This window comes from Pygocentrus nattereri, chromosome 13 (genome assembly GCF_015220715.1).
Source record: "Pygocentrus nattereri isolate fPygNat1 chromosome 13, fPygNat1.pri, whole genome shotgun sequence".
NCBI classification, from domain to species: Eukaryota; Metazoa; Chordata; class Actinopteri; order Characiformes; family Serrasalmidae; genus Pygocentrus; species Pygocentrus nattereri.
Genome location: NC_051223.1, coordinates 42,213,626 through 42,225,036, shown reverse-complemented (window position 1 = coordinate 42,225,036; position 11,411 = coordinate 42,213,626). Strand labels below are relative to the sequence as shown.

The 11,411-nt window shown below is 43.0% G+C and overlaps 1 protein-coding gene and 1 non-coding gene across 2 annotated transcripts in view; both read left to right on the top strand.

Annotated features, from left to right (window-relative positions):
- Positions 1-3,903, top strand: part of LOC108412814 (homeobox protein HMX2-like) — a 5,854-nt gene extending 1,951 nt beyond the window's left edge. The window contains exon 2 of the mRNA XM_017685027.2: positions 3,127-3,903. Within this exon, the coding sequence (XP_017540516.1) occupies positions 3,127-3,611 (485 nt within the window). The 3' untranslated portion in view covers positions 3,612-3,903. The remainder of the gene's footprint in view (positions 1-3,126) is intronic.
- Positions 2,569-2,732, top strand: LOC119265054. The gene has a single exon (XR_005131375.1). It is a non-coding gene; the product is annotated as a U1 spliceosomal RNA (small nuclear RNA).
- Positions 3,904-11,411: the final 7,508 nt, after the last annotated feature.

The window sequence follows — 11,411 nt, the reverse complement described above, 5'->3', positions numbered from 1 at the left end:
CACCAGGAGGCGTCCAGGGGGCATCCGGATCAGATGCCCGAACCACTTCAGCTGGCTCCTCTCAGTGCGGAGGAGTAGCGGCTCTACTCCGAGCTCCTCCCGGATGGCCGTCTCCTCACCCTGTCAGTAGAGTGTAGCCTGCCACCCTGAGAAGAGGCTCATTTCCGCTGCCTGTGTTCATGATCTCGTTCTTTCGGTCATTACCCCCAGCTCATGACCACAGGTGAGGGTCCGGATGTAGACCGACTGTTAAACAGAGAGCTTTGCCTTATTTCTCAGCTCCTCTTCACCACTACAGTCCGGTACAGTGACCGCATTACTGCTGCCGCCTGTCCCAGCCTGCAGCCGATCTCATGATCCCTCTTCCCATCACTCGTGAACAAGACCCCAAGATACTTAAACTCCTACACCTTGGGCAAGTCCTTTCCCCTTACCTGGAGTGGGCATGCCATCCTTTTTCCAGGCTAAGACCATGGACTCAGACTTGGGGGTGCTGATCCAAGTCTGAAGCCATGGTTCTAGCCTGGAAAAAGATGGCATGCAAGCAAGCAAAATTTATTTATATAGCGCTTTTTACAACAGGTGTTGTCACAAAGCAGCTTTACAGAAGAATCAGTATTACAGAGAGAAAAGAAAAGAAGAAAGAAAATAGGGTTAGGGTTAGGAGGCATAGACCCCTGCAGAAGAAACTGGTCTGTTGAAGTGCCTGTTCAAAGTAAAAGAGCATTCTCTTACACACACTATATTTTCCATGTCTTCTTCTGAGCTAACACTACATTGGTGTCAGAAGTTGTGTGTGCCCACCAGAGTTTGAAGAAATCAGCACGAGAGAGATGACAAAAGAGAGTTGGTATGCATCCACTTACCATGCTACTGTGAGTCACCTGGCATTCATGCTTCGTACAGGTGCAAGTGATTGGCTGACATTATGACCAGACGGTGTCCATCACCGTGATGCAGCTGTGTCTGGCACTATAGAAAAAAGCAGTATGGGTACTTGTGGATCTGCTACCAGAACAATAATGACCTAGTGGCATTGATAACAATCCTGAAGGGATGCTTTGGGCAGGTGGTGATGGTGTGGTCAGCCAGGTGGCTTTTCCCTGGCATTAAGAGTGGTAGCCCTGCCAACTGAGAAGTGATGAATTTCTGTATGGCTGAGCCAATGTAAGATGTAGGATTTGGCTTCTGGTCTGGTGGGGGGCCTGAGAGTGCATGAGTTCTGGTTCACAGCTCTACAGGATATATGCATATTTGTCTGGGAGTTCTTTGTGACGGTCAGGTCTGTGTTCAATCTAGGGAAAGAAACGCTGGGCTTAGAGATGGGATGAGAGAAGCCAGTTGTGGGGGCTAGCTGTGGAGCCATGGCAAACTGTTGGGGCTCCCTGGCAGTGTGGCTGTCGAAGGTGTCAGTTCAGGGAAAGCTGAACACGCAGTACCAGCGTCAGTGGACGTATACCCAAGGGCCATAGGCAGCGCACAAGCTGCATCCTTGCTGGCACAGACAACACAGTGGATAACAGTGAAAGGTGGCTGAAAGGAGTGCTATCGCTGTCTTCACCCTCACTAGCACCAAAGTTGATGCTGTTAGCTGTGAGGAGTTCAGCCACATTAGTGGACAGGACTGCCATAATGCTGGTGTTCAGCTGCCTGTTAGGAACAAGAAGCCATTGTGCCAAGGACATGGATGTCATGTCCTCCCTGTGTTTCATGTTGGGGTTGCACTGGGCTGGGCATTGTTTTGCTGCCTGTACATGCTATGTGTTCCGGTGCTAGAATACAATATGCAATGAATTGTTAATGTATCATTTTAGTTTTATTATCATTGTGTATTGTTATTGCTTTTATTACTTGTAGTAGCAAAAATAGTTCCAAGGTCATATGACATGTTTGCATGTGCACATATCTGGATGCAGGAGCTCATTTGACATGGTAGCATTTTAACATTTTTCCACAAAAAGCATGCCATCATCAAACTAATCAGCACTGTTTATTCATACACCCTATGCATTATGATAGTGCAGTGTTGACCCAAGAAACTTCATAGTCATTTCAGTTCAGTATTAGCACAGTACAGCACACCTTACATTTAGACACTCTAACAGTGGGTTACAGTGGTAGGTGAGTAAAGCATTTGGAGACGTATCCTAGGGTGTTTATTCTTACATGGCACCACAGCCTGGATGGGGATTGAGCCTCCCATCTTCGAACCTCTGAGCACAACTTGTGATGACAACACAAGGTCTTATAGGTAGGTATAAAGAGGTACAGTATAAAGGAAGGCGTAATGGATAACACAATCTCCCTTGATGCAGAAGTTGCAGTTGCATCATGTTCAATATGATTAATTTTCTGATACAGAATAAATGGCCTACGCAACATGTAAGATCAGTGCAAATGCGCTGTCAAACCCCTTGGCATTCCAGTTTATTACATACTAAATCTTGTTTTTTATTAAGTACAGGGACTTCAATGCAAACTAAAGGAGCCTTTCTGAGGGTGTAGAAGTGTGTAATAAAACTTTGGGCTTGCTGACAGGCACAAGGCTTGGTAAGGGGTTAAAATGACTTACTTACCTGGCAGGGGCGATACCATGATCACAAAGGTGGTTCACCCAGGGCGAGGCTCTACCATTGCACTTGGGTGGTGCTGACCCTTGCGAATTCCCCAAATGCGGGAATCTCGACTGCATAATTTCTGGTAGTGGGGGACTGCGTTCGCGCTCTCCCCTGATGACAAATTTTTGGGGGCAGTCGTGGGCTGGAGGTCAGGGAACTGGCCCTGTGACCGGAAGGTCGCCGGTTCGATCCCCAGGGCCGACAGTTCATGACTGAGGTGTCCTTGAGCAAGACACCTAACCCCCAACTGCTCCCCGGGCGCCGTGGATAGGGCTGCCCACCGCTCCGGGCAAGTGTGCTCACTGCCCCCTAGTGTGTGTATTCACTAGAGTGTATGTGGTGTTTCACTTCACGGACGGGTTAAATCTGGAGGTGGAATTTCCCCGGTTGTGGGATCAAAAAAGTATCACTTACTAACTTAAAATTAAAGTCTGTCATCTGGGCAGCGTATCTGGAAATACCTTCCTATGTTAAATGAATCAACAATCTACTCATGTGTATTTCATAGATTCCATCCAACCTGGAGTAGAAGAAAAACAGCGAATGCCCCTGGGTACCAGCGATCAGGAGGGTCCCGCCATCAGCCCGGTGCATAAACGCTCAGGCGCAGAGGCAGAAAGGTGCAGCCCGGCCAAAAAGAAAACGCGTACCGTCTTCTCCCGCAGCCAGGTGTTCCAGCTGGAGAGCGCTTTCGACACCAAGCGCTATCTGAGCAGTTCTGAGCGTGCGTGCCTGGCATCCAGCCTCCACCTGACCGAGACTCAGGTCAAAACGTGGTTTCAGAACCGCAGAAACAAATGGAAGAGGCAGCTGACGGCTGAACTCGAAGCTTCATCCTCATCCTCCTCTTCTTCACGGACTCTGCTGGCTATGCCCCTCATGCCCCCCTTGCCTGCAAATGTGTCTGCTCTCTATTACCCAGGATGCAGCATTGCCGGCCTGCCTTTATACAACCTCTATAATAAACTAGACTTCACAGCACCCCTGCATTGAGTTATGAACAAAGTCACCTGTATCATTACATTTATAAGCCCTTAATAACTTTGGTTTTGTCATATTGCTTTTATCTTAGACTTTCCTTATATAAGCAACCATAATACTCATGCAGTACAGACCTTTTGGATTTGTCCATCTTTCTTGGCTGATATCCTTTTGAAACATACCACCTGTTGAATCATGCCACATGAATCATGTTTGGTTTTATGACAATTAAAATCCAGCTTTCAATGCCAATTTCTATTATAATGAAAAATAAAAACAGTAATTAAATCTACTTTAAGAGTTACTAAATGTGTGTTTATTATTGAAGTGATAATTAGGGCAATTTTTCTCTCATTTTATTTTTTTCTCTTTCTAGACACAAAATGATGCAGTATCCAAGCATTTTCATGTGTTCACAGTTCTTATGGTCATTAAATTGATTTCTTTTGTCCAATCAAAGCATTTGTACACAAAGAATTGGTTTGATTGGTTCAGATTACCCTCAAAATGGTACTAAATAGTTACTGGGCTACAACATTATATCTAATATATATATCTAATATATATATATCTATATAATTCCATTGCATTTATGTTCTGTCTAGTTACTTTGACTCCATGCATCCTGTTTTGACTGCAGGCTATGCTTAAGTTAAAAGTTCTGAAAAGTTAAAAATGGACCCATTTTCTCAGAGAAAGTGAAATCCTTTAAAGGGCTTCTCTTCTATCTCATCTTCTCCTCTGAGGTTCCAATGTTTGTTTGGTTTGATATGGCAAAAATGGTCATTTTACATCACAATTCTCTAAACTTTATTCATCTCTTGCAATTAAACAAGCTGTTTCAATATAATAGTTTGGGATAAACTTCAATTGTTTAAATGTAAAAAAGTTCTTAGCATCACAAAAACATTTACTTTTAAATTCAGGGAACCTGCAGTGTAGTTTCCATATGTGGGTACTCTAGACTGGAGAGTCAGTGGTTGTTTTTAGACACTTAACCCCTGTGTGGTGTTCAGGTCTGTGGGACCCATTTTCAGTGTTCACTAAAAGAGAAAGTGATGTGGTTTATTATTATTTCAGCCTCAGATTCTTGGTCTTTGCACATTTTCTTTGTAGATCATATAAAATAACCCATTTTCAGAGCTTCACTCTGTTCACCCCCCACACCTTTACATTACACATGTGGTGCTGGGCTACATCTGCTATGCTGGACACCTGAAATATTCTAAACATCTGGTATTTTTACATAAATTGTTTTGGCTGTATTGATTTAGAAAAACAATCATGTGGTCCAGCAGACCACTGAGTAACACACCAACACCACACAAGGGTTAAAGATTAGAAAAGACAAATGTTTAAAAATTGAGTTATTCAATTTTTCATGAAATGCGCCTTTTAACACTCTTTTAAGGTTTAACATTGAACTTTAAGACCATTTTGAACCTTGATTAACAAAAAAGTAGTGCACTGTTGACATGCTGGTGGTTTGTATAATGCAATGGTTAAGACCTTCCCCTTCCAGACTGTAAACTGGGATTCAATCCCCATCTGGGTAAGCACCCTACACTATACCAATAAGAGTCCTTGGGCAAGACTCCTAACCCTAACCCTTCACCTTCCTGTGTAAAATAATCAAATTGTAAGTTGCTCTGGATAAGAACCTAAGATCTACCTTGGACTGTCTCATTAACACTAATACCAACCCACTGATTTTAGCAGAAAGTTGGGTCCTGATGAATATGTGTGTGTGATGTTTCCACGTTTCTTTGTATAAGTATGTAAACATTACTGTGCTGGTGTCTGTGTATAGGGCAGGGTAGCATCCATTTTTTATATTGATACTGATACCATTAACATGGCTTTAATAATCTTGAATCTTCCAGCCTTTGGCCCAGTCAAACTCTGCTAACACTTACAGCAAAGAATCTTCCAGCCCTTGGCCCAGTCAAACTCTGCTACCACTCATGGTGAAGGATCTCCCAGCCTTTGGCCCAGTCAAACTTTGCTACCACTTACGAGGAAGAATCTCCCAGCCCTGGGCCCAGTCAAAGTGTCCCAGTTAATGGCCCAGTCAAACTGTGCTACCACATGAAGTTGGTCAACAATGGAAAATGTCCTGTTAAGCAAATGAAGGTTAAAACAAAGCAAATCACTAGTACAATACAAACAGCACTAAACTAACACAAACCTACTGTAGAACAGCAGCCAAACTGAGTGCAGACTGGACACACACACACACACTGGACTGCTTTTTGAACGAGGCAGCCAATCAAAACATGGCTCATTTACACATATCAGTCTTAATTATACAGCAACAAAAGCTGTAAGGAATAAAGCGAGGGTGGAAAAATATATAGAAATTAGGTCATATAAAAATGAATTATGAAGTATAAAACCACATGGATGTTATGAGTGGATCTCGTGGGGAAAACATGATTCAAGAAGAGTTCAAGATGTGGGAACTTTAAAGCTACTTTAAAGTTTGCTGATACCAATATTACTCTGATATTACACATTACTGTGTGTTCCCAGTATGTGGGAAAGCTTCTGTGCTCTAACCAGCCCAACCCCATCATCTTTTTTTTACTGTTATGAAGAAATAAATGCAGCATTTGGTGATAAAACAGCATTTTTCCTGATGGACAGTAATCAAATCTCCCCACCACCACCAAATGTTGATCATCCTGGTGGGATTTGGACTCAAACAAGAACAAGATCAAATCAAATCAAATTTATGAATGTTGTCACAAAGCAGCTTCACAGAATTCCAGAAAAGACAAAGTTTTAACAAGAATGTAAAACCCCCAGGTGAGCAAGCCAGGGGCAACAGTGGCAAGGAGAACCTCCCTCAGAGCTGAGGAAGAAACCTTGGGAGGAACCAAGGCTCACCAGGGGGGACCCGTCCTCCTCTGGTCAGACTACCTACAGAGTTATTATACTACTAATATTAATAGCAGTAGTATTAGTAGTAGGAATAACTAGGAGTCTATGAAAACATCAGTGGGGAGCTACTCCAGGGCAGGTGGCAGTAGCTGGGGCATGGGCAGCTGGTCTGAAGTGGGTAGCAGGAGGGCTCGACAGTCAGTCGTCCTTCAGTGTCTGGCCGGATATGTGGCCGATTGTATACTCGGAAAAAAGGCAGGGAGAGGGAATTAGTTTTATTCTATCCGTTTGTACATAAACAGGGAATGTGAACATTTCCAGAGTGTGGCTAACGACTCCGGCAGATCTGACTATGACAGCTTAACTAACAGGAGAGAACCAGAAGGACACACAGACACAGCAGCACTCTGAGACAGTCTGGCATCCCTCCGCTCCACCGTCCACAAACCTGAGTGACCACGTGTGAGCAGCGGGACGACAGCACCAGCGTCTCAGTTTACTATAATTCCCTGTGTCCATGGACCCCTGGATCTGCTGCCTTTATCTAGGGAGGAACATTACCTACCAAAAGCTAAACTGAACAAGTGAGTTTTCAGCCTAGTCTTAAAGACTGAGACTGTGTCTGAGTCCCGAACAGTTTCTGGAAGATCATTCCAGAGTTTGGGGGCTTTATAAGAAAAAGCTCTTCCCCCAGCTGCAGCCTTAGGAATTCTGGGGACTATTAATAAGCCAGCGCTCTGGGATCTGAGTGGTCGTGATGGCTCATAATGAGAAATAAGGTCTTGCAGGTATTCAGGAGCAAGACCATGTAGGGCTTTATAAGTCAATAAAAGGAATTTATAATCAATACGGAATTTAACAGGCAGCCAATGAAGTGATGATAGCGCTGGACTGATATGATCAGATGTTCTAGTTTTAGTGAGGACCCTGGCTGCGGCGTTTTGGACTAGTTGGAGTTTGTTTAAATTCCTGCTCGTGCATCCTGACAGTAGCGCGTTACAGTAGTCTAGCCTGGAAGTAATAAAGGCGTGTACTAGTGTTTCTGCATCACGCAGGGACAGGGCATTTCTGATCTTGGCGATGTTGTGAAGATGTAGAAAAGCTGTCCTAGTGATGCCGCCTGTGTGTTGATCGAATGATAAATCTGAATCTATTATAACGCCGAGATTTTTAGCTGCTGATCCAGGTGCGGCTGGAAAGTCGGCGAGATTTAGGATTAAATCTGGTGATTTACTTCTTGCTAATTTTGGACCCAGAAGGAGAACCTCTGTTTTGTTACTGTTTAATAGGAGGAAGTTGCGTAACATCCAGCCTTTCACGTCTTTTACACAGTCCTCTATTTTCTTTAACCTGTATTGGTCATCAGGTTTGGCTGATCTGTACAGTTGAGTATCGTCTGCATAACAATGAAAGTTTACGCCATGGTTACTTATAACTGAGCCTAACGGTAACATCCATCCATCCATCCATTTTCTAAGCCGCTTCTCCGTCAGGGTCACGGTGCTAGAGCCCATCCCAGTAGTCTGCAGGCAGAAGGCAGGATACACCCTGGACAGGTCGCCAGTCCATCGCAGGGCAGACACAGACAGTCACTCACACCTAGGGGCAATTTAGCATGTGCAATCGACCTGGCTGCATGTCTTTGGACTGCGGGAGGAAACCGGAGAACACGGAGGAAACCCACTCAGAGGGGAGAACATGCAAACTCCACACACAGAGAGGACCCTGGTCGCCCAGCCGGGGAATCGAACCCAGGCCCTCCTTGCTGTGAGGCGACAGCGCTACCCACCATGCCACCGTGCCGCCTCTAACGGTAATATGTATAGTGTAAATAGTAATGGTCCTAATATAGAGCTCTGCGGAACTCCAAATCTCACTTTTGAATAATTGGAAGATAAATTGTTTACCCTAACGACCTGATAATGTTCTGATAGGTAAGATCTGAACCATGATAGGGCCGTCCCTGTGACTCCAACCATGTTTTCTAGCCTTTCTAGGAGAATATTGTGGTCTATTGTATCGAAAGCTGCGCTGAGGTCAAGTAGCACTAAGAGAGATATGTAGCCTTGATCAGAGGCAAGAAGAAGATCATTAGTTATCTTAACTAGAGCGTCTCAGTGCTGTGGTGTGGCCTGAATCCAGACTGAAATTTTTCATATATATGGTTCTTGTGTAGATATGAACTAAGTTGTTGGGCCACAGCTTCTTCTAAGATCTTTGATATAAACGGTAAGTTAGAAACAGGCCTGTAATTGGACAAAACGGTGACATCAAGATTTGGTTTCTTGATCAGAGGTTTGATAACAGCAAGTTTAAAAGCTTTGGGTACATGGCCCAGACTAAGGGACGAGTTTACTATAGTTGAGATAGGGTTTATAATAACTGGCAGGACTTCTTTGAGTAATTTTGATGGAATTGCATCGAGTGTGCAGGTTGTGCAATTTGAAGAAGAGATAATCTTCTCTAGCTCCAGCTGTGGGAGGGGGTAAAAGGTTTCCAGGCTCTTTTCTACAGCTGTGTTTTGTTCTATATCAGCCAAGCTGGACTTGAATTTGATACTGTGGGTTGAATTTGTCGTCTAATATTTTCAATTTTGTTATTAAAGTCCATAAAAACTTCACTGGTGAGAGTTGCTGGGATTTCTGGTTCGTTACCTGCCTGATTTTGTGTGATTTGGGAAATCACATTAAACAGAACTCTAGGATTCTACTTATTATTCTCGATCAGCGAGGCCAGATATGCTGAGCGAGCTTCAGTGAGGGCATTTCTATCCTCTATAAGGCCGTCCTTCCAGGCAGAGCGGAACACTTCCAGCTTGGTTTGACGCCGTTTCCGCTCTAATTTCCGAGCTGTTTGTTTTAAGGTCCGGGTTTTATCGTTGTACCACGGGGCTTTTTCTGCCTTATTCTTTTTATTTTAAGTGGGGCCACATTTTCTAAAGTGGATCGTAAGGTATTTTCTAAATAATCGGTTAGTAAATCTAGTTCCATTGGGTCTGATGCAGTGGAGACTGGGGTTGATAACTCTGGGAGATTTTCTATAAATTGTGGGGTGGTAGATGGTTTTATTGAGCGCTTTATTGAATAATGAGGGGACGTATATATATTATGGCTCAGTCGTAGCTCATATGAAATTAAGTAATGGTCGGAGATCGCTGTGGTTTGCGGGAGGATATTAAGCTTGTCTATGTTAAGACCTCGTGTCAAAACTAAATCTAACGTATGACTACAGTCGTGTGTAGGCCCTGCTGCATTTTGGGTAAAACCAACAGAGTCTAGGATTGAGGTAAATGCCCTTTTTAATGGGTCGTCTACCTTCTCAAAGTGAATATTAAAATATCCTACAATTATTACTTTATCATTACACACAGCCAGGTTTGCAGCGAAGTCACTAAATTTTTTTTATAAATTCAGAGTCGCCCCCTGGTGGCCTGTAAATGTTAAATAATGAAAACGTCTTTTTTGTGACCGGATTTGTAACGTGAATGGAAAGGACCTCAAAGAAAGTGAGGGTGTCACATTGTTTCTGACTAATATGGAGAGTATTTTGGTATATTACACAGACTCCACCTCCCTTGCCTGATAATCTTGGCCTATGTGCATAATTATAGCCTGTAGGCGTGGCTTCATTTAAAGCTGAATATTCACCTGGTCTAACCCATTTCAGTGAGAAGATGAATTTGCACAGGCCTTATGAATACTGTGCTTTGGTTAGAATCTGTGTCATTTCTTATTTGGGCAGTTATTGTTATAACCTGCATTCCATGATGTGTATGAATTCAGCAGTGCTGCTGGATTACCACATTCTGCAAAGCCTCTGTTCTACTGGCTTATTCGACTGGCTTAAATACTCAGGCCGCCAAGGACAGGGCTTTCACCCAAGCTGTAATCTGAGTAACCAACCGTAGAAGTTTCTCTGACAGGTACCCGGCCCGGCTGAGATGGAAATTCCAGCACTGAAAGGCTCGTTGAAGAGAAATTCCTTTGATTTTTTGCTGCATAATTAAATTGTTGAGACGTAAAACTCATTCAGAGTATTTTGATGTGAAGTGATTAATTGTAGAGAAACTTACTGACTTTTTTTTGTTTTTTACAGTGGTGGTGATTGGAACCAGGGGTTACCATGACTACAACACAAAGAAATTTTATTTACCATCAAGAATGACCAGAGAACATACATGAGTCGTCTGAGTTTATTTGGAATTTTAATGATGGAAAATAGTAGAAAATCTGAAAAACTTCTATTTTCTTTGTGGATTGTTTTGCCTCACAGTGTCCTGCATGTATCTCTTTACCATTAATGGAGTTAGATCAATGAAAAAAAAACAACACTACTGACATTTCTTTTTATTTCCGTACACTTGAGTGAGTTTAAATATAGATACTTCTTGACTGTCAAGTATGTATGTGGGCCCATAATTTGTCTTTTGCAAGAATTCACTTTTGAAACAGGACACCTACTTTCACTTACGCATCATAGTTTTTCTATACTTTTTCCACCTCAGACACTTCGACTGGACAACTGAGATGGAAACAGATGAATTCAGGGTAGTTTGGGGTGAAATGCTCTGCTGTAGAGAAACTTGCCCGAGTTGTTCACCGTGGTGGTGATAGGAACCAGCCGTCCACCTCTAAAAGCTCCCTCACGGTTAATAAGTAAAAGTTAATATACGCAATGGGCTAATTTGCCGTCTGATGTCTGAGACATTGTTTTACGGTAGTTTTGTGATCAAATTTTTGCTTAAAATGTATTTCAATCACTTTATTTTAATCCATTCATGGAGGAGGGATACATGCAGGGCACTGTGAAGCAAAATAGTCCCCAAAGAAAACTTGCTTTTTCAGATTTGATCACTACCATCATCAGCATGATGCATAAAAACACATAAGGCAGGTGCAGTGCTGGTTTTAGATAGTAGATAAAATATGT